General features: G+C 39.8%; 1 protein-coding gene across 1 annotated transcript in view; it reads left to right on the top strand.

Moving 5' to 3' along the window:
* The window catches only part of mid2 (midline 2), an 88829-nt gene that overhangs the window by 52955 nt on the left and 11403 nt on the right, over nt 1-24471 (top strand). The window contains exons 4-9 of the mRNA XM_035668966.1: nt 3713-3820; nt 9509-9657; nt 11006-11133; nt 11498-11645; nt 13724-13737; nt 17736-17879. Of these exons, the coding sequence (XP_035524859.1) occupies nt 3713-3820; nt 9509-9657; nt 11006-11133; nt 11498-11645; nt 13724-13737; nt 17736-17879 (691 nt within the window). The remainder of the gene's footprint in view (nt 1-3712; nt 3821-9508; nt 9658-11005; nt 11134-11497; nt 11646-13723; nt 13738-17735; nt 17880-24471) is intronic.

Genomic DNA, 24471 nt, shown 5'->3' with positions numbered 1-24471 from the left:
ACACACACAATTCATTTATCTGGAGTCAACAGATTTTCTCAAAATAACAACACAGCAAGAGATTAGGTTGTGATGTTAAATCACAATATCTGTGGAATTTAAGACTTTCCTTCTCATTTTGAGTTAAGCACATCAGTGTGATTGACAACATCTGAATGACTGGCACTCTGCTTGGCCACATACATCAGTCCCGTCATTATTTGCTGAAACAGCACAGAGTGGGTGGTGAATGGTGACTGTCACTCATTTGAAGTCAGAAAAAATGAAGCTGCATAGCTCATTTTATTTCATTTTGGCTTGTAAGTAATACAGTGCTCATTTCCACAGTATAAAAATATGGGCGAATAAATCGAATCCTGTCATAATAAGGGAGTTGAATGATGTATGGGAGCATATGTGCTCAATGTAACGCTATACTAGAACCAGAGGGGGAAGTTATTCTTTCTGATTTAGGTTTGTAATGGACAGCTCTTTTTGATTTAATGATTCTGCTGTCAGATTGCACTCTGTGGGCGACATTTTCATCCTAATGGTCTTGATAGGCTTATTCAATACTATTCAGTCGCTAATTATGTCTGCATTTCATCTTCTTACCTAATAGAGTGCAATTATGACTGCTGATGCCAACATGCAGCTGTGAAAATGTTATTTTATTCGGCGTCATGAGATAATTAGTAAAAGGAATGAATGGGGTGCACGTAAATGTCAGCTTAGTATTGCATAATATTATCCCAATTAGTTTGCGAAATAGTTATCATAAATATAATCAACCATTGTTCTTGAGGAATATGGAAATAAGATCTCTTTATTACTGTAAACTTTCTGTCATAAATTGGCAAAAAGGTCGGTTTGTAGCTGATTTCCCTCTATCCATCTCTGGTTTTCACTAACTTTTTGATAGCAGGAGCAGCTGGAAAGTATTTGACACTGAAGGTGTTTTCAATCTTGCTGTAGTTCTTCTTCTCAAACTCCAATAATAGACCTGTATTTTAACATGGAGTTTGCACTGTGATTCCAGTGCACCTGCAGAGGAGCTTGATGAATAGGGGGATGCGCAGTAGGTGACAGTGTTTGTGTAGCAGGGAGTGGATAATAATGTCAGGAGCTGGCAGAGAAGGAAGAGGAGGAGGTTTTGAGTGAGGTGAAAGAGGAGGAGGACAGAGATGAAGATTGTTTCCGTAACTCTAAGCTGCCAAGTTGTAATTCACAGTGATCCTGGACGGCTACATTTATCCTGCTTAATTACTCACCTGCAGTCATAAGATGGCTCTTTCCAGAATTAATTGTGTGTGTATGTGTGTTTGTGCATGTGTGTTTGTTTGAATAATGAGGCTTAAGTGGATCTGTGTGTTGTAATGAGCTTTGTGGAATGATGAGTGGAACATGGTTGTTGGGGTAAATAGTTTGATAGTTTGCAGCATGACAAAAAGTCAGTAAAATGTGGAAACTTTCCTGTTTCTCTACAGCTGCTACTATCAAATAAAGGCAAAAATAATAATAATGATCTTAACAAAATAAAAAAGGACGTGGAACTAATAAAAAGGAGGTGAATCTTCCTGTTGATTTACATACTGTAGGTACAGCTGGTTTTATACTGTAGTCAGTATGAGAACGCACTGCAATCTTTCAAAGATATCTAACTATCTAAATACCAAAAAGACACAGTCAAGGAGATGCTGTAACTGAAGAGAGGAACTGTAATCCAGCCCTCCTATTTGTATACAGTCGGTATAGTTTAGACACTCTTTCTGCATTCTCCCAGATGAACACAGCAGTGTGTCTCTTTGTGCGTAAACAATGTCACGATGCTGGTGGGATCTTTGATTTGAATGTAATCTTAAATATTGACACACACACAGTCGGTGTAGTGAGAGGGTCGTTCCTTACAGTGTATTCTCATGTGTATGTGTGCGGGTTGCCAGCTGAGCAGTACTCTTGCTACAGTCTGTGCACTGCAGAAAACACTCACCAGTGCTTCTGTAACAACAAACACTATAGCATCTAGTGAAGCAGTTAAAGCGGCAGCGTTGTTCGTGAGTTTTTGTGGCTTTAAAGGCCACCTTTGATGGAGAGCCTATATTCGATTTGTGTTAGTGGAATTCGTCCTCTGCAGTGTGGCTTTTCTGGATTGTTATGAAGCTGCCAGTTTGAGTGAACGTTTCCCACAGTCATCGCACTGGGTTGTTTTCTGAATGTATTCTGGAGTAAATCTGTAATTTATTTGATTTACTCTGAATAGGCTCCCACAGACAAAGTAGTGGTGACTCCTGTCACCACTGTGGAGGAGTTGCACTCACAGCACAACTCTGTGTGACTACAACTTTGTGGCAACTTTATCTTTGATGGTACGTGGGAACTCGACATCCTTACATCAGTGCACAGCAACATCTCTTGGAACAGACAAAGCAGCGATAAGGTTTCTCTCTAGCCAATCATAACACCCAGTTACATTTTTGCCTTAGAGGAGGGATTTGGTTTCTAACTCATACGTTTGTGTTTGGAGTGCTTCAGATTAAATTTGCTGGTGAAACAGAAATCACAGCCAACTCAGTGTTAAACCATCAGTCCCTGAGTTAGCCCTCATTATGATTAGCCAAATGCCCCTCAGCAGTGGAATAAAGCAGTACATCTAAACTTTTTTTAATTTGAACCCCTGCCTTAGATGTAGGAGTAGGTGTAATTACAATTGTATTTTACAACTGGCAAACCTGTTGGTAGTGGTTCAACGTTCCCCAAACACCCTTAGTGTCTGAGTAACACCCACCCACCTACACAAGTTTGAAGTTGGCTGTTCATTTAGCGTTGGCCTGAGATGCTGAACTGCTGATGAGTTGCCTTGGCAACTTTGTTCCTAAAATAATCACAGAATCTATTAAATTGGCATGGTGTAAGCAGATTCTGTCGTCGAATTGCCTACACTGGCTCTTTTGGGGAGCTTTTGTGATGAAGAGTTGAATCTTCAACCCATTTGTTGTTCATAATAAACTGAAATAAACATGTTTTAGAAAAAGGTGTAACTGCATTTCCTCAGTATATTATATATTTTTTTCCTGTATAATATATTAGTGTTACATACTAGAACAAGTGGCGGTTTATATTCAGCAGAAATGATTTTATGAGCGGTGATAGATTTCCCTCCAGCAAGGAACAGAACATTTTAGAGAATTAAAAATTAAATCCCAACTTCATGTTACATTTTTTTGCTCTTTTCTTATCACCCATAACGCCCACTAAAGGGGTGATTGTGGACCTATCTGTGTATCTAATCTGTGTTTTTTTCCACTGCGTGCTTTGTAGCATAAAATGATTTTTGGTCTTTCCAGTGACACAAATAAAGCAGTGCAAATCATTTATCTCAGTTCATCATAAATTAATTCTAATCCAGGTGTAATTTTTGTTGAAGGCGGCACTTCCTTGTGTGCAGAATCCAAATTGAAACTGAAACTGTTCTCTGTGTAAGTGATGATTATGAATGGTCAAAGCTGCCAATCCAGATATCGTAAAGCTCCGTACAAACAGAGGAGACAAACAATAGGCATATTTTGTTGTTGTTTTTATGCAGAAAATCAAATGTAACATATTGCCAGTATGATGTATTGTGTGTGAAAACCACTAACCAAGCCAATTTTGCTTCATTCAGAACATCCATAAAGCATAGTGGGATCTCCCAGTCATGTACCTAATTAGTGTGTATACCTGCTTCTATCTCCAGGTGAACACAGCCATGCATGAAGCCAAGCTGGTGGAGGAGTGTGATGAGCTAGTGGAGATCATCCGCCAGAGAAAACAGGTCATTGCTGTGAAGATCAAAGAGTCCAAGGTAGTATTCCCAGGATGTCTTTATACTTTTTCAATTTCAGGTCCAGCTCTAGAGAGGTTTAAATACAAGTATATTTAAATTCAGTTGAAACTATAATGATGGATAGTTTCAGCAAGTTAAAGTTACTTTGACTGATTAAAGGGGCAAACAGTCTTGAAACTGTATTGCCTTAAAGAATTGTAATAGTTAGCATGTTAACAAGGGGTTGACTAGAGTTAGCAACTACTTACATCCAGCAGACATGGAGCAACTGTATCATCCCATTGTAGTTGTATTTCTGGTCACCTGATGAATGTAAATCATGTAATTTTCTGACCTTTTAGCTCTAGTTTTGTCTCCACCAACTCATACAGAAAACACATAGTAGGTCATGAGCTTGGTGTTTGCACATGTGCCTTAAAACTAAAACAATGAGCTAAAAGTGTCTAAACAGCTCCATAGAGCTGCACAGACTGAGAATAATCATCTGTGGATTTGCAAGCGACCGCACACAATCATTCGATTTGGTGTACATATTATATTATATTGTAGGTTAATTTGGAGTTTATTGAATTCAGCTTACACTGTGCATCAATTCAAACTGTTTCGTCTCACTGCCGTTTCAAGCAGCCAAATTTGAAATTCATCTTTTCACTCAGCTCTGGGTCACAGTCCACTGCTAAAGAAACAGTGGTTTTGCACAAAAGAATGAATATGAGAGCAGCAGTGCTGACAGAAAATATTCGTCCAGGTCTGTCAGTGTTGTTTTTCTATGAGGCTGCCTCTGTAGTTGCTTGCTTGTTTACCCAAACACACATCACATGGATGCTTTAGGAGAAATGGAAGAGACAAGTGAGGAAAAAGAGAGAGAACAGCAACGGCCTCTCCCACATGTAGGTAGCCAACCTGAATGTGTGTGGAGAGAATCTGTGATAGCAGCAAAGACTGTTGTGAACCTCTCGCTGCTGTTTCAAAGAGAGTCCAGGACTGTGCAGACATCTGTATGTATGTGTGTGTGTTGTGTTGTGTGTGTGTTATGTGTTTGTCGTGTGTGTTGTGGTTTCTGTGTGTGTTTGTGTGTGGACACGTGCCCATGTGTATCTGGGTGGTTGTCTCCCCATGAGCGCCTAGGGTTTCAGGACAGAGGCAAACTCTGAATCTCGCCCTCCCAGAGGTGAAGTTTTAAGTGCTTGTGGAAGATCCTCTGAGGCAGCAAAAGAGCTTTGTCGAGAGATGAAAGATTTCCAAACACTGAACACAAGGACGGAAGTAGGTGTGTGTGTTGGTGTGTGTGTGTGAGAGTGTGTCTGCGGTGATTGCAGACAAAGAGCAAGGCTTGTTCTCATGAGAGTCTGGGTCTGTAAAAGGCTGTCTAGCAGAGGCTAGCGGAGTAAAATGCAGGTTACGGATGTAAGGGGGAAGAACACCACAAAAAATAAAACCAGAGGAGCACTTGATTGATGTCGCTGCAGGTGATGTATTTTTATATTTTAGGCTGTTTACGGGTCAAGAAAGACTAATGAAATGCACCCTGAGTAATTCAAATAATCACGGTTGTGTTAAAATGGATGTTTGCCTGAGAGGAGATGAGAGGAGAGACCATTAAAGGTCAGGTAAACGTAGGTCGTTTTAGACATTTCAACACACGACTCATGCTGTGTTTTTCTGTTAAGGACAGTGTAGGAAAGGGAAATGCTCAGAGGTGACTGCAACAGAATAACAGGATTATGCAGGCGTGATTATGGTGCTGTGCAAGGTGCTCCCATTCTCTCTCTCTCACCTACTCTTAACAAGCTCAGCCTCTCTCTCTAAGGAGACTCCGCAGTCATGCCTAATCTCTCCCTGCCCAAACAAAACACACTATTCCCATGTTCTGGTGTGTACAAGAGGGTGTTTACCATGTGACTGTGTTTGTCTTCCATCCTGAAAACTATTTTAACTCCCTTTTGAGCGATACAGTTTAGGTTTAACAACTCAAATCTGTTTTGAGGTTTTACAGAATAACTTAATGTCTAAAAACAGCCATTATGTCATTTTTAGCTTCACTTATTACAAGTTATGGCTGGTAAAAGGTGTGCTTAGCAGAAAAACAACAGCATTAGGCTGTAAACAATCGAAATCAATTTACCTGACAAAAACCTGGCTATGTGTAGATTGTGAGTGCTGTCTGTCAGAAGGAATGACAGAAGTGTGAAACATTGTTACGCTGCCAAAGACGTCTTAGGGTTGACGTAGATGGTTGAATGTACAAAGCATGTGACTTTGATATACAGCTCACTTGATTCCATTTATAGGTATTAAAATCTGGATACTAGCAGCACTACATTTCAATAATTAACACCTCATATCTTGTTGGTTGAGTCCGTACAGAAACTAAAATATAAAAGCAACAATTTGCCATTTTACATGTGGTTGTGTACTGGGCTATTTTTAGGCCAGTGTCATTTAAACACTTTAGTTTTAAACAAACTATTTATAACATGTCATTAGTGACACTCAGACGGTACAGACATGAAAGTGGTTTCAATCTTCTCATGTAGTTCAAGAAAGCCAAAGCATTTTCAAACCAAATTAGCCAGATAGCTTAGTTAGCCACTGCTCATAATTTAGCTAACAATGAAGATAGCTTCTTGTCAAGCTAATAGAGTTACCAAAATGCAGACATTTTCTGACACTCCTGTGCTTCCTGTTTCTATCCTAGGATTATAAGAGAAGGATGAGTCAGACTTGTCACACACTGTAACATTGTTTCAGGTTTAGCTGCAAAACTGAGAGCACACGTAGCTGGGATGTAAAGAGTCTGCAAATTATTAAAATTGAATGAGAGAGGTTATTATATATAGTGAGCACAGAACAACTTAGCTTACAATTACATTCTACAAAATCTAATTTAGCTATCCCTATTTCATTTTGTGCTCAGAATGTCCCATCAAAGTGACCCCCAAAAATAATTCCATAATTTTGTCATTTAGCAGTGCATAAGATCTAGTACACTAGTGGACTTTTATATTTCAGCTTTAGACAAGACAGTTCTTCACAGGATGTGAGAACACACACACAAACTCACACACCGACTCTGCCATATTGTCCATTATTGAGAGAGAGAGAGTAATCATCTCTAAAATTGTTGTTTGCCGCATATGTTGCCAAATAATACCCCATCCATTAAACCCGTCTCGCTTGTCCTGTCTGTGCGGTCAACAACCTGCTCAAATGTCGTTTATAGTGAGAACAGATTATGGTGGACTTGGTGGAAGAGCAGCTAAGACGTCAAATGAAAACTCCATTAAGTCGGCAGCTTAGAGAGCAGGAGCAGCTTTCCCAGTGAGCACACATTAGATACTGTTTTGATTCTTTGAGAGCGTTTGATGACAAGCTCTTAACCGATTGCTACCCAGTGTGTTTTTTTTTTTTTCAGAATTCTTATTTGCATAATTCAAACCCTGCGAACAAAAATGTGTTGCTGAAAATATAGATGACTAATCCACTGAGGCACTCATCATTTCAAATGTTTCTGCTCTTTTTATTTTTATTTAGAGTTTAGACATTCAAGTTATCAGCTGTTACTGAAAGCATACTGTTTTCAGCCAAAAAGTGACTTTTACTTTACTGTTTGCCATTTAGAAGTTCACAGAGGTTTCATTTAATCATCATTGCTTAGACACACTCCATGCTAAAGCCGATGTTTTATTCTACAGCTCACCTTTCGCTGGCAGTCCCGAGGCTCACAAGCAGCCTGTTATTTCCTGTTGAGAGTTTCATCAAACTAAGTTCATTTGAGGAATCAGGATGTGAGCCGTAATGAAGATAAATGGGTTACTTTAATTTCAAATCAGCACAGAATGGCTTCCTTATGGTCAGTCGGAAATTATATTACGGTACGCCCATTGATAAATTACAGTCAAAACGGACTGCATTACAAAACCTTGTGTGTGCCTTTGTGTACCGAGAATCTGAACCCTGATCTGACTGACTGACCTGCCTCTTGATGCACACAGGATGGTTGTTTGAGATGAAGATGAATCAAGCTGATATGGGCCATTCCTTTCTTGTTTGTTTTTTAGGGCATGGTAATCCTCCAGCTGCCTGTGCTGGTACATTTGAAACATGCATCAAGTGTATAGAGATACATATATACATAAGGCCGCATTGTAACTGTGGAGTAGTTTCTAGACCTCTTTAATAGACAAACACAGACATATGCAAATGTATGACAGAGTAGCCTTTCTCTGACTGTTATATCGGATAACCATGCATTATGCTGTTTGCCTCTGCCCTTATATTATGCAACATGCGTCAGGGTTGTGGGAGACATAAAAGCCCAGTGGGTTCACTTCTGACCCCTAACCATGACTCTGTCCTCTCTGCTGCATTTTTGGTGTCTTCCTGTCTCTGTGTTTTCCTGTCTATGTTTGTGCAATTATCTGCATCACTTGTGCGTCCACATGTAATCTAGAGGTTTATTTTTGAGCGTGTGAAGGTGATGGAAAAGGCAGATTTATGGGAACAGATTTATGTCATGTGTCGTCAAATTACATTATTTCACAGATGTTAACTGCCACTCGCACTATGTCCTTGTGCACAAATACAAAAACTGAGAGTTGCAGAGTCAGGTTGATTGGCACAAGCAGAATTCAACTTTGGGAGCAGAGTAATGCCTGTGAAAGCGTATGCTCTCCAGCGCTCGCCAAGCAGAAAGTCTCACGTAATTGCTACTTCGTGTGTTTTCTGCTTAGCTGTTTACAAACGGGTGCCATTTTTTGTCTTTCCCTATGTTTTGTTTCTTGCTGCCTGTACAACTCTAGTTGAATGTGTGTGCGAGGACTGATACTGTGCAAGTGGCAGTTAATATCTTTGTGTGAAATATACATATACAAATATACTTTGTTCATGAGCCTGTTTTCTCACGTTGTCAACATATGACAGAAATCTGACAGCATACAGATTTGTAAAAAGGTTGTTTTTGAGTTGAGGTTAAGTGTAGAATGAGATCCTAATGCAGATAGTTTTTTCATCAATGATGACAATGTTTTCCATTCAGGTTTTTTGCAAGTTAATAATTAATTGCACATAATTCAAAGATTCCTCAGACAAGATAACATCAGAGTCCAACACATTCAATGTCTATCCAAGATTCCTCCAGAGGGTTTCTGTGTTTTTATTTTATTTTGTTGTTCTCTTACAGTTTTAAAACTTCAGCTGTAGCGATAGGCTGCCATATGGCAACTTGTTGGTTTCACCTAGCAGGAATCATCTCAGGGGGTGCAACCAGTGCTGACTATTTTAGAGCAATTTGGCAGCAAAGCCTAATTATAATTTCTGAAAGTGTCGAACATATTTGTGGATCAGTGTCTGTCACAATAATGATACCATACCGAAATCATTGGACCATGGATTATTTTCAGCCACAAGAGACAAGCATAGAAGATCAATAACACCAGACTTTAGTCTGAGTTTTGGAAGTTGTGATAAAAGACAGTGTATGACTGAGAATTTCCACATAGCAGAAAAATGCGGTGGCTGAAATTGTGAAACCTTAAACCATACCACATAATATTAAGTTGGTATTGTTTTCTGTGTTCTTATCACGTAAGGGAGAAAGTCTAGTCCCCATAACAGTGACATATTCCTTCAAGGTTTAGATTGAGCAAATTAATACAACAGTGTGCCCCAACATAGCAACATGTACTGTATTTGTGTGTGTTCCAGGTGATGAAACTGCGTAAGTTGGCACAGCAGATTGCAAACTGTCGCCAGTGTCTGGAGCGCTCTAGTGCCCTCATCACACAAGCCGAACAGAGCCTGAAGGAGAACGACCACGCTCGATTCCTGCAGACCGCCCGAAATGTAGCCGAAAGGTGGGTGATGCAGTGTACAGACACACACGCATCTGCACACACACAGTGAAGTAGAAACCATGACGTAGTGAAAGGTAAATTTTCCGTACATTAGTGGATGATTGCAGGTAAGTTTAACTATACATCACTGCTCAGAGAGCTGTACGTATGCAACAATCCACAACAGGAACACACAGCACTCACAGACAATCAGTGGTATGCTCTTTCTTCCTGTTTGCCCTCCAATTCTGTATTTTCCCCCTGTCTTTGTGTAAGATGTGCTCTGAACCTGCATGCTGCAGAAAATACTGGTCACTTAATTTTTTCATTAGACACACAGACAAAAATCAGTATGAAATCAGTCATTCTGATTATAGCTTTCATCTCTCTTTCACTGGTATTTGCAGTCGTGTTATCCCGTCACAGGGCGAAGATACAGATTTGTTTAAGAAGATCTTAAAATCCCTGCCCTACAATAAGTTTGCCTCTATTAACTTTTTATGAAATCCAATCTTCGAGTAAGGCCGCTGGTGAAATCAGCATTATATCAAACCTCTCTACCTCCTGCGATCAGTGTCAAGCCTCTGTTGAAAATCATCTATCATTTAAAGGGATGGCTCTGCAGTTTCTCTTTCCACCTGCATACCCTCGTAATACCTTTATCCCTCCCTCTCACCACCGGCCGGCAGCTTTCTCACTCTTTCTCCCGCACAGAAAAAGGTCTCTACAAAATTGCAGCTATCGTAGCATCCTTTATGCTGCTTTTTTCCATCACTTGGCTGGGTGCTTTATTGACTGACTGGTTTCTCCTCACGGAGGAACAAAAGTCTCAAGGAGTAGCACTGGTCTGTGCTCCACTCTGCACTGCTCTGTAACCCTGCCAGCCCTGTGGTTGCTGGCTGGCTCCACATGGTTCACTGATGCTCAAAGCAGAAGTAGTTTCTACAAAGCTCTACAGACTCTTGAGTTTGTGTGTCAATGTGTGTCTGGTTTGTCTGTGTTTTAGAGGCTTAGTGATAGTTTATGATGCGGCAGGTTGCAGACATTTCTGTGAGATGGTGTAAATGTTTCTATATTGTTCTTTTTTATTCTAAATTCTATTCCCCTGTATTTCCTTCCCTCCCTCTCTCTCTTGTCTTTTTCTTGCTTACAAAATACTGTGTACCACCTCTCCCCTGTTGTCACCTTACTTCATTCACTTCTCTCCTCACATTTTTCCACCTCTTCAACACCTTTATATTTTTTCTTGCCCCCTGTCCCCTTTGTTTCCTCTCCTCGCCTCATCTTACGTCTTGGCCCTGCTCTGCTCCCTCACCTCTCCACTGTTCTCCTGACATTTCCTTTTCCTCGCTTCCATGTCCTCTAAAAGGGTTGCCATGGCGACGGCCTCCTCCCAGGTACTCATCCCTGACGTCAACCTGAATGAGGCATTTGACAACTTTGCCCTGGACTTTTCCCGAGAAAAGAAGATCCTGGAAGGACTAGATTACTTAACAGGTAAGAGCTGTGTCTGGTATACAATGAACACCTTCAGTATTTACAGTAGATAGTCCTGTTGTGAGCAAACCTTATTTATTAAAATGTATTTTATTTTTTTCAATCCAAAACAGTCCTCTCTCTCAGTGAAATTCTGACTGTCAATGTGACCATTCTGTAGGTTTTCTATAAGGTGACATTATATTCTAGAGAATGTGAGCCATTTATATAACCAGGTTTATAAATGTATACCAGCTGGTACAAACATAATGTTAGCTTTAAGGAGAAATTTACTTCATGATAATTAAAGTTAATTATGACCATTTATTTTGTATTTTATGTTTTATTTTGTTTCTGCTATGAATCATGTTGTTGTTGTTTGTAGCTCCCAACCCGCCATCCATAAGAGAGGAGCTGTGTACCGCTTCCCATGACACCATCACTGTCCACTGGACATCAGAGGATGAGTTCAGTGTCACCTCCTACGAGCTGCAGTACACCATCTACACTGGCCAGACAAATTTCATCAGTGAGTCATGTGCAAACACACACACATACACAGGTATGGTAATACAGAAGAAAAGCAATAGGCAGGGGCGATTCTATGAGTGTTTTCATCAAGGTTTGGCCAAGAGGGATCAAATGCTTTCTTGACGTGTTTATACCATAAAAGTTTAATTTAAAGGAGATGGCTGAAACATTAGATTTGTTTTTGAGATGGGAGTAAAATGTATATAAAATGTCTATTTAGATTTTTCCGAGAAACAATCCCATCCAACCTTACAGTCACCAGTAGAAACAGCTGAGTAACACGGGTAATATATGATTCAAACTGCACTCTGCATTAACATGAACGCTCCTGATATATCATTAGAGCAAAATACCTGCTTGGTAGCTTCAAAGACTAGAGATCAATGGATCTCTTTGACATCAATAGTGCTATCATCCTCATGAGTGTTTTTATCAAACGGTGTTAAATTTAAAGAGCTTTTTAAAGAGAGTTGTTAAAGTGACTATGTAACTATGTAAATTCTAATTCACAAGGAATAAACCGCTCAGAGGTTAGGCTGCTACTGTACAGCTTCACATGGTCTGGTATGGCCAGTAGCTTTATGCTGGCTAATGTTTTACTGAGTCAGTTTTCTGACTGAAACACTTTTTGTGCTACTGTCTACATTTCATTTACTAGTATTCTGTAATTTAGACTTGTATTTACATAGTCTCTTTAAGTCAATTAAAACCAGGTTCTGTTGATTCACAAATGTACATACAGTATATACAGATGAGCAAAAATATGACGGAGGGCGGATGTAAATGTAGTATTCACTATAATGAGAATTCTTCAACCACTGTAAACATTTATCTGCACCTACACACACACTCACATGCACAAGCCCACAAAGAAACACAACAGTTGCTTCGACCTCCCTGCAGTTAAAAAGAGAGATTAACTAGAGCACCACATTTCTTATTTTCATGTGTTCAATATTTTATACAAACCTTATTGCATAACCTAGATTTTCTGTCCAGTTTTAAAGTCTTCATTGTCCTCCATGCTTGTATTTATAGAGAGACAGAGCTGACTTATCAAGACTACTTGTTATAAAAATAGGACATACAGTACATCATAAGGGGATGCTTCAGAAAGATTCACTATTTAGTGTCTGGTTTTGTTTAAGCAGTGTGAAAACTGCAGAAATAAGAGATGACAATGTAAAATCACAGGCTGCCCTATTCCAAGCTCTCCCATTTCTTCCAAAATCAAAGCTATTTCGTTTTTAGTAAAGGTGTTTTCATTCAGTGCCTCTCTTGTTACATTTGCACCATATAGAGCCGCAATCATTGCAATTGTTAGAGGCAAGTCATTCGTTTTCGGATCTAATATCACCACCATGTGGCTGTCTGCGCAGCCTTTAACATTTTGGCTTCTAAATACATAACATGAGGCTCAGAACACAAACAGCCATGGTCAAATTGATCTATTCCACCAATCAAACTGTTTTTCCATCACGCCTAGAAAATGTTACATAATCATACCCATATTTTATAAGTTGAATATTTGTTTCCCCATAATTGTAACCAGATTTGGATGACACATGCACATAATACTGGACAATCCTGCAAAAACTGTCAAACATTTTGCCCACAGTTGGGGTTATGATATTCTGATAATGTACATTGTTTCAGCACTCATTGGTCTTATTCTTTTAAAATGTTGACTTATTCGGAGTACCAAACATGTGGCCCCTATTAGCTAATCAGCATCACGGCTGATTGTCTGCTACTACATAAATGAAGGGTAAGAAAGACCACTGTGGAGGAGGAGAGGAACGGGAGAACAGGTGAAAATCAGAGTGGATAATGGTTACATAGGGGAGGCAAAAATTACCTCTTACTGATATGAGGAGGTTATGATTAATGTACATAATCGTGTACATTCGTGTACATGTGCACACACACTTCTACCTCTCTTCACCCCCCCCCCCCCCCNNTTACCCCCCCCCCCTTTGATCCTTTCATCATCTCTTCTCCTCTGTGTAGCCTGACATTTCTCCATCTAACCATGCAACTCAAGAGCCCTAGCCATTTGAAACATTGGGATGCATTTCAGCTGTGATAGACTGAGTGACTCAGATATGCAGCAGTGTGCTGCCACAGAGTCCTCCGAGAATCACAGGAGAAACTGAGAAAGAGAGAAACCCATTTAGCCTGCCATGCCACTTGAGTTTTTACCATAGCATTTTTCTCTAACTTTCCAAGTGGCTAAATGCTCCCACTTGAGCGCCATCCTGTCTCTCTCTTTTTCTTTCGCCTGGCCTTCCTGAGGGGGGGGGGGTCATGCCTCACAGGATCATCCAAGCACAGCAGCAGAAAATAGAATCAGCAAGTGAAACCAAATACCATGCATAAATGTAAGCAGTGTCAAAAACCCAGACATGACTGAGTCTGCCCTGTAACTGTGTAGCTGCTACCTGTGGCCCTTTGGAAGTTACAAGTGTTATTGACCCATTTATCCATCTGCCAGCTAACACCCCCAACTATCCACTTATATTGCACATTTACTCTTCTGTAAATAGTTGTTTATCTTTCTGTGTGGTAATCACCTGTAATGGATAGGTAACCCTTTTATCCTCTACATTACACACACAAATTATGGTCTGTCAACTTTTATCTTGTGATGGTTATTCCTGTGATGAAGAAGTGAAAACAGAAAAAGCTGAGTGTAATTGCTGGTTAATTGATCTTGAAATAGAACAGGATTTCCATTTGAGCCTTCAGGCAGCCCCCCTGAGGTTGTTTTTTTCAGATGTCAACGCTGATGTAAACACTGTCCATTTATATATATCCTTGTTAATTAAGTGCTACATCTTAATCATTTAATCACACAACACTAAAATAAAACGATGGCTGTATAGTATACATCACTTTTTGCTGATACAGATTTAATCCAATGCTGAAATTGATTTTTTACTTTTTAGCATACACTTTTGCTCTTTAATGGTTTTAATGTGTATTCATTAAAATATGGACATTTTAAAGGAATAGATCAACATTTTGGGGGATGCTTGCTGGTGGAGTCTTTGTTATTGTTAATTAGTGCGTATTAGAGTGGATTTTGTTATTTTTAACAGAGCTAGGCTGGCTGTTTCCCCCATGCTACGCTAAGATAACCATCACTCGACTGTAATTTCATATTTAGCATACACACATGAGAGTGGTGTCAATGTTCTCATTTTACTCTTGCCACTGTAAGAAAGCAAGTTATTTATTCGGATAATATTTCCCGAAATGAACTTTTCCAGAAATAAACCAATATAATTTTATACATTTTGATTTTCCTAAGAGGAAATGCTGCAACTGTTTTGCATGAGAGACTAATTCACATTGCCACCGACTTGAAAAAGTCACCACTGTCCCGTGGTGAAGAATTATAATGATTATCACAGGTGAAGAGCAGTATCGCAGTAGGCGCTAAGACAGCCCACAGATTTGGGTGCAATCCCTCTTTCTCTGTATATCGACAGGGAATCTTTCAGTATCAACAGGATCCGTCTTTGTAGCAGTGTTGGATGAAATGTTAATGAAGTTTCAGTCATTCCAGGAAACTAGTCTGACAACAGTACACTTATTAAAGTTATGTAGAAACTTATACACATAAGTAACATGTACCTATGCAGGCATACACACACAGACGTGTGTTCGTCAACATTAACTCTATATTGCATCATCGAACACAAAGCCTTCCATTTCCAGGATATTTAGTTTTTTCTGTTCCCCTGTCATCTGTCCGCTTCTGAGCAAGACACACAATGACACACGCACTGTACATACACACACACACTTGATGTTTGGATGTTAGACACAAGCCGATCTATTTCCTCCCCTTTTTCCTTTCTCTTTTTACAATGGCACATTCAGTTACTGCTCCACACTTTGAAGTCAAGTCTCCAAAGCAGCTTGGCTTGTGTCAGAAAACCCACTTTCAGTGGCAAAAGTAGCGATAGCGTATTGCTGTGTACTGACCTAATTTGATTTAGCAAAAAGGAAGAGGTGCTATGGAGATCAAAAGCTTTTAAAATGGAAAGCAGCGTGAAGTCCTTCTCCCTCGTCTTTCCCCTGTATCTCTTTTTGAAAGCCCACATAGCCTCCCTAATTTCTGCAGGATGCAGCTGAAACGACAGGTGGGAGGCATAATTTTCAGAACACCAAGGGACAGCTGTCTCAGTAGAACAACGTACTTGGTCTTTGTGAGGAAATGGGATTTCATTGTTGACAGTGGATGCATATTTGTAAGACCAGGCTGAAATAAAATGCAGATGAATCTGCTGTCCGTCTCTGCATTCAGAGAAGATCATGCACATGCATAGTGTAAAGAAGGTTCTCTTGAACTCACTTTTTCTGTCTTTCTCATCTTAAAGGAAGAGAACTCCACTACAGTGTTTTCTTTGTATGAGAAAAGCTTGTGGAAGTTGGCAGATATGTAAAGACGCAGCCTTCACTCCTACTTTAAGAGTTCCCTCCCCTCATTCATTCTTAAAGCCGCCTCACTTTTAAAGGCCTTATTTGCGTCCTGTGAAGTATTTATATTTACAAGCAGACTCCCAACTATTACTTATGCATGCTGTTGCCATCTTGTTCAATAATTCACAACGCATCCTCACCAGAAGGGACAAGGCAGGCATGGCCCTGAGAGCTCTTTCCCTTTCAGGATTTTTATTTCCCTGCAATCCTGCAGGGGGGAGGAAAGACAAGACAATGGGAAGGATTGTTATTCTACCTTCAATTCTACAAACATTAACATCAGCTGGAGTGCTACTAACAAGATGCTTTGTTTGTTAGGGCAAGGGTTTATTCGAATGTGTTCAGAATTTTTGAGGTGGGTAAAAGAAATTTTAAGCCTGGTGTTTAGTGGCTCTTTGTGAGAGATGTTGGCACATCATGGTGGTATTTGTCATACTGTTATTAAATTCAAGGTTTAACTAGCAGTGGGATTAATATTCATGTGTGTTGTTACACAGACTATGTAGTGTGGTCAGAGTACTCAGCTGCTGAGAAGAAAAAAATATTTTTTCTTCACCTGTCCTGTATGACAATGCCAATAAAGTCTGTGCAAAACACACAGTGCGCTGAATGTGGCAAATTTCACACCATGTTTGTTTTTTCACACATCAACCAGAAGCATAAGTGCAGTAGCACCACACTTACGGTAGTTGACTGTCAATTTCTTTTGCAATATCTGATTAAAATAAACACAACCCTCCACAACAACTTTTCCATCTTTAATGCACACCTTTCACCTTGCATTTAAAGTTGTGTTTCAGATAACACCACTTCATAAAAACATACTGTATGTGGCGGGTCAGTTAAGGGAAAAATAGCAGTAATGTTATCGTGTAAATTCATCCCTGTTATTTTACACAAGACTAGGGCCGAAAAAGCACCCCATCGTAGTCGATTCTTTCCCCTTAGCCCTGAGCTGAGATTTCCTTTTATCCTTCACAGTCGGTTGCAGCTGAGAGACTGAAAAGACTGTGTTTAGAAGCAGGTGACTGCAGAGCTAACCCAGCCATTACTAACCCTCTACTGCAAGCCGCTTTGAATCAAAGCGCCCACCATGGGGTCATGTTGGTTATTGCCCACGTTTCCATACATTTGAACATTAAAAGCTATCACACTCTTTTGCCCTCAGGCTCTTACACACATTCACTTGTCATATTGCGAAAGCACCTTGTTCTTAATGGGTTATAGATTGGTGAAGACACAAAATCACCTGAGGGGAGCAAGCCATGATAAACTTGATGGAAAAGTAATGGGTTGGATCGGTATGTACACATAAATGTTGCATAACACCGCGGACTGTGTGATCTCTGAGCTTCTTACTGTGATGACTTTTGGAGGGAAAAAATAACACAGTGCTCTGGTCAGATTTTGGGGGTAGAATTGTTTTTTTCTCTCATGAACATCACTGAAAAGAGTCTCTGCAGGACTCACTGTAGTTCTGCTATCCTTGAAAACATCAACAGAACTTGGTTACTCATGCTGTGTGTGTGTGTGTGTGTGTGTGTGTGTGTGTGTTGCTGTGTTGGCTTCTGTGATCTGCCAGGTTTGGTACAAACTCGCAGACAGCTGGATGATCGTACCAAACATCAAGCAAAACCACTACACGGTGCACGGCTTGCAGAGTGGCACCCGTTACATCTTCTTTGTCAAGGCTATCAACCAGGCAGGAAGCCGCAACAGTGAGCCAGCCCGCCTCAAAACTAACAGTAAGTGAAGGCACATGTGACACCTCTGCCTGCTTTTCTATGAATATTTACAAGCTTTGTTAACTTTGTTTTTGATATTGAATGCAATTTAAAATGTTCTTCTTTCAGTATCATTTGTGCAACTTAACTTACGGGGTGTCATTGTTCAAAGCGTTTCTCAAGGGGTTAGTCTTTCATTTAAAAATGAGTAAAGGATAAGAAGCAGATTTAGAACTCTTTGAAATTAGATTTTGATTAGTAGAAAAATCTGTATGCATTGCCTTTGGTTTCCAGCACTGACTGTTAAAGTTTCTGTCCAGAAGGCAACAAGGTGTGTATGAAAGGAAGACACAAGCGCCTGAAGTGCTGTTACAAACACTCAAAAACATCTCATTGCATGTTACATTAGAGCTTCCCTGATTTGAGTCAGAGTTAAAAAAATATAACATTCAGAAATGTATCACGTTGGACCTTTTCTTTTTAGATATATGCTTTACAGAAGGTGTGGTGTCATTGTACACTGTGTGATGTACTGAATCAGGAAGCTGTTTGACACTTGCATCGCCCATAATGAGAACAGAGAGTCTGGAAATGGACACACTTTCTTGTCAAAGACTTAAATAGTCCCAAAAAAGTATTTGAACCTTTTTATGGCCAAAAAAGTAGAATTTCAGCAACACAGTCACATATCCAGCTTCACTTGCATGTCAATGAATGTTATCTTAAGTATATTGTTACTAGTCAGGTTGCTTAAGGTATCAGACAGGGGATGTAGTAAAAGATTTCTCCTATTATTTAGTTTTACCCATTAAGCTTACCAGAATATACTATTGCAAATACAAATTTTAGCAACATTAGCTTACCATAAACTTTGGCATAACCCATGTTTCAACCATGCTCAGAGTATGGATAATGCCTCAATGGCTTAAATCTCATAATATGAGGAAGTTTCAGTGCAGAGTTCAGTAAACAGAACATATAAGAGCTTCTTCTTTCTTTATTTGCCTCTTATACACATCTGTCATCTGTTGTACAAAAGCTTCACTGTTAGACTCACTTGTACTACGGCAGATGTTATAGGAATTGAACCTGCACCTCTCCAAATACCAGCACCTCTGTTGCTTGGCTTTTAGAGAACTCCATGCTGTTTGCCCCCGACTGAAAAGACTAGTTTTTGTGTTAGTGGAGAATGTTAATTGGTAGCATTACTTTCCCCTTTTATCACTCACTTCTCTTTTTCTGTTAGTGTTTTTGGTCTGTTCATATTCCCTTTTCTCTCTCCCTAAAGTTGAACTCTCTGCTGCAGAATCTCGTCCTGTTCCTGAACTCTGTTTTTCTTTTGTATGCTTCTCCTTCCCTGTAACAGTAAACAGTAAATAAAACTTGAGAAAGCAACTAAATAAAGCAAAAGGTGACCAAAATGTGAGTAAATAAACATCAAACCTGGTTAGGGCATGTGAGGTTACAGTGAGCTCAGTATGCATATTAACAAAGAATACTTACTGTAAAGAGAGAGACTGTAAAGAGAGGTTAGATCACAGTCTAATTTGTGAATCTAAATATTCTTCTCCAGGATCTCAGCCTCAGCTGTGGCATATAACAGGTTAAAAACCTCAGCGATACAACTAATTTAGGATATGCCTCGAGGGGGCTCAATAAAATTTTAAAATCAGTCTTAAATTGCAGCAGTAGTGCGGTGACTAAAATGGAGTCGATATGCCAACTCCTCTTAGCTGCTGTCAGGAGTCTGGCTGTGGCATTTAGGATTAGCTGTAATCTGGATACAGTGCTGGGTGAAATAGGTGTGTGGGAAACTGCAGCAGTCAGGGGATGATGTCTCTTTCTCTGACACAAATATACACCCTTTCTCTCTCACTTTAGTGTTTCTCTTGCTCACAGACGCAGGGGGCAGGTTCAGGGGTGGCACCAGTTCCTACAATCTGATTTGCTACTCTGCTGAATCTGAAGATCTGAGAAAACATTTCATTAGATGTAAAATTAGTGGACGTCCCCTAGTGCGGGATGAGTCATGTGTAGCGCAAGACATAGAAACACTGAACTTTTTTTTTTTCATGGTGACTGCTGGGACAAGCCTGCACAGCTGCTGATGAACTTACTGCTTTGTTGGATGAAATTTGAGTTGGTATTAAACTGTTTAAGGATCCGTTTGTTAAAGTTGGGATCTACAGTGTAGACTTCACTCTCTTGAAATGATGTTGTTTTTCTTAGTGTATATTTTTATTAGATTTTGGGATTAGGTTTTCGCTTTGAGTTAACAGCAAGATGTAGCATAAAAAGTGCCATTTCTGATGGGAATGTACTCTCCTTAACTAACTTCCAAACTAATAGGACACATAGGCATACTTTGGAGTTTGTCCCCTTTTTATGTTCATCAATTAAATATATTTTATAGCTAATCATGTTAAGGATCCTATAAAGGGAGCTCTACCCCCGCTCCACCTGTCCCACCCCTGTATTTCATATTTCCATCTGGCACTCTCTGAAGTGAACCCTTTATCCATCAAATATCATTAGTCCCTCTCATCTGAATCTCTGCCCTCTCCTGCCCCCTTAAGTCAAAATCTGCTAGACACACTCTGCCTGTGGGACATGGAGCATGTCACTACTTCAACTCTTTTCTTATGGCATTAGAGTGGATTACTGCCTCAGTGTGATGTGGGCACGACATGCAGCCGGGGAGCGTTTGGAGGTGAAGTGCAGGGTATCTGGAGGTGGCAGTCAGCTCGCTGTCACTGATGCTCATGACTTGTACTGGGCACAATATAAATAACACTCAGTAGCACTTCAGTTATAATGTCCCCCCCTTGACACAGATAAGTGGGATGAGCGTGTATAGGTGTTATTTTTCATCGTCAATCCCTCTTCCGTTATGTCTCTCAATTCAGTTAGGTTCATTGAAGCTTCATTGCCTTTATTGACATTTAGATTTTAAGAAATAGGTTACCAAAGCATAAACTGTACATACACATTATTTAAATTGATGAAAAATTGTTATGTAGATTACATAAAATTAAAGAACTATTAAGTGATAAACACTGATTATGACATAAGGTGGTTAAGAAAAGTATTATGGGCAGTAGGTGAAAAAAATCTACTTATGTGTATGTACCATGTCTTGTAGCATTTCTTCTTAGCTGTACAACCAGTCTGATTGTAGAATTAATTTCATACCACAAGGTCCGTATATATATGTTTTATAAATTGCACATGTATAAAAATATCTGAACCATACCAAAACTCAATATAGAGGAAATCATTATGAGCTGGAATTTGAAAGTGGTTGAATTTTGTGGAAACCGTCACAGCAACCCTAGAGATTACGTTTATATACTACTAGCAGTTTGAAAGGATGGTACAGTAAGAATTCTTTTTTTTATATCAACCTAATGAGGAAATGTTGTTAATTAGGGTTTTACGGTTTCTGGCAAAGTCACTAAAAATGTTCACTGACAAAGTATTTTATCAGTTTTCCCTACAATATCTGCCCATGGCAACTAATGTGTTACAAAACTTTTTTTATGGTTATGTTTCTAACTGAAAGCATTTGGTTGATGATAGGAGAACATTTTAGTTTGGTTCTCAGGATGCCATACGCCTGCACTCTTTACAACCACTATTGGCCCCGACCTCCTCCCTATGTGTTTGGTACCAAAATGTAGCACTCACAAAAAATATTGCCTGTGAACATAATCTGGGCAGCGATTTTATTTCCCAACATAATGTAATTGGTAAAAATGAATATGTATTATAGGAGTGTAATTTCTAGGAGACAAGCTTGGTCAGCAGAAATCTATCCAACTGCACAGCAACCTGAAATTCAAAACCAAATAAAATCATCTGTCCTCTACCCATTGCCATCCATGTTAGTCATTACAGTACAGCTTATTAGCACAGTACTGTATGTAATTAGCGCAGTATAATGCTCTCAGATGATCCCCTCCTCTCCTCTTCCACTCCCACTTTCTGTCATTCCTGTTCTCTGGCAGGCGGCGCCATCATGGGGGAAAGCTTGTCCACCCACAGCCAAGTTTGGTTGAGATTCTGAGCCTGTGATTGGCAAGCAGCATTTCTATCTGCTGCAATAGTTTAGACAAGCCATCAAAATAACAACAAAACATTCAATATTTTTATCCACGATTGAGGTTTTCTGTTTTCATCATGGCACCTGCTTCATATGTGTTTGTGCATGCGTCTGTCAGTCTGTTCATACGTCTTTGTCCCTTTTTCTTTCTCTTATCTCCCACTCTCTCCTCTGTCTTTTTCTCAGAGGAGTTGGTATTCAGATTAAAGTGCCTCACTTATCTGCTCATGTGAAGCTGAGCAGTGTTGTTGGATTAAAATGGGTCACAACAAAACTGATCACAAATATCTCACTTTGACAGGCTTATTAGGGTTCTCTCAAGACTCCGCTGCTGTACGAGCTCTAATAGCAACCTTTTGGTACTAGGAAACCACAAGTTCTTTCCTTGCACTTGAAGTCTCTCTTTCTGTCTGTAGTTAGATTGGAGGGTTTAGCTGTCACATTTTTTAAGATGAGAGGCTCTGGAAGCTTTTAGCTTAAGCTCATCATATTTCAGGAAGAGGCTTGCAAAGCAAAGAACACAGTGACAAGTCAAACAGATACTGGAAAGGCATGCATCACAACCCTGTCTGCTCCAAAGAGTAATTCCTAGTACACCCAAATTGACGCATTGCACGTGTAAAACTAACTTCAACACATCAAATTGTGACACCATAAATGCAAGCACAGGGGGTGTATTGCCAATCACTTTTTTCAACCATTTAATGTAAATTGCTGCACTGCATTTCACAGCATAAATCTGTTTCTCTATTTAATTCATTGGAGAGAGCTTCCGGGTCTGTAAAGTGAAGCCAACGTGGAAGTGTCTTAAAACCAGCATTCTATGTAATGTCCAGCAGGGGGAGCTCCATTGGCTGCAATAAAAAACATTACCATGCACTCTAATTGAGAAATAATCTGACTTCTCACTTAATTTATTGGCTCAGTAAACAGTTTCCTAAGGAGTTTATGATCTCAATCGCTAGTTTAAAGTCTCCTTCCAAACATTATGATGTTCATTTAGTAAATTATGGTCCAATTTAGAGTAAAGTAGATGATAAAGCTGCGTATGCTTTTGGGCGTGGCTACCTTATGATTGTGAGTCTGTACAGCACACTGCGCGAAACTCAGATCAAACTATTAAACTAGGCAGTGGTGATCAAATACGAAGCAAGATCCTGTTACTGCTTTATTACTGCTGTAATTCGACATTGTGTGTGATTGTTTCCTGTTACTGCGTAGCCAATGAGCGCAGTTCAACTCGCCGTACATTACCTCCACTGACTTCGTTCAATGGGTGATGTCACGATAGGTTCACACTTGATCAAACCTCAGAGGAGGTAATTTGAAATTGAAAACGTTAATTCAAGCCCCTCAAGTTTGTCTCTTCTTGGCCCTTAAATTCTGCATGTTCCTTGTTTATGTCCCCCTCCAACCCCTCTGTTGCCCTCTCTTGGCATGCTGTCCTCTGTTACCCCTGGCTATGGCATATGATATCTCTTCTGGTGCCCTTTCTTCAGTTTTTATGCCATCTGTCAATTCATCCCAGAGGTAAAGCTTTTCATCTCAAGATGCCACAGCGTTTGGTCTCATGGTAAAAGATAGGCCAGACATGCTTACTGTAATCCGACACAAACCCAGAGTTTGTATGCACATCGGTGGGTGTCTGAATGTGTGTATGTTTGTCTGATAGAGAGGCAGAGAGAGAGGAACAAGAAAATGCGTTGCTGCTACAGCTTCTGCCTTGAAGGAACCTACTCAGCATCCCAATGAAGACACATAGAATAACTTTAGCTTGAACCTATTTGCCCACACGTATACGAGAAAAGGTCATATGCAGCAATTTATGTGGAATTGATTAAATTTCATTACAGCAGACACAGCCAAATTAACCCTACCAACCTTAAAATTGGTTTAAACATACTTTCCGTGTCAAATTGTGTCCAAACAACATACAGTCTGTTTAAAAAAACATGAGAAATTAAAATATGTGATGAACCTCTTAGTATATAATGAAACCCAGGAAAATTAAAGGAGAACTTCATAATAGTATAAAGCATTTTGTGGCTTCAGAGTTAGTAGAAGGAAATCTGATAACTTCCCTCAAGTGATGTCACTTGAGTCAGCATCGGTTGGGGCTGAAGACTACAAGTTTGAAAATTAAAAAAATCTGTTGGTGTGTAGTTAGAAAGAAGTCAGGTTACCAGAACTGTGTAACCCGCTCCTCATCTCTGCTTGAGACTAACGGCTCGAGGCTACATTAGCAACTAACACATCCAGATCATCAGCTGAACTGTCAGCAGTCAAAGTCCATTGTGGGTAATGTTGGTTGCAGGTTTTACAAGAAAGAATAATGTATAAAAGAGGATCTCTCTGGTCCTTCTGCATCAACTGTGATCCTTTTTGTTTTCCATCACGAGTCTAACAGTGCAATACTAAGTCGGTGGAGTACTCTTTTAATGGCTTCACACCTCTGCTGCAGTCCTGTCTCGTGCAATTGAGTTGGCTTGATGGAGACAACATTTAAAATCC

This window comes from Morone saxatilis, unplaced genomic scaffold (genome assembly GCF_004916995.1).
Source record: "Morone saxatilis isolate NCDOM2014 unplaced genomic scaffold, NCSU_SB_2.0 Contig22, whole genome shotgun sequence".
NCBI classification, from domain to species: domain Eukaryota; kingdom Metazoa; phylum Chordata; class Actinopteri; family Moronidae; genus Morone; species Morone saxatilis.
Note: the sequence above shows the minus strand (reverse complement) of the source record. Positions and strands in the feature narration are given on the sequence as shown.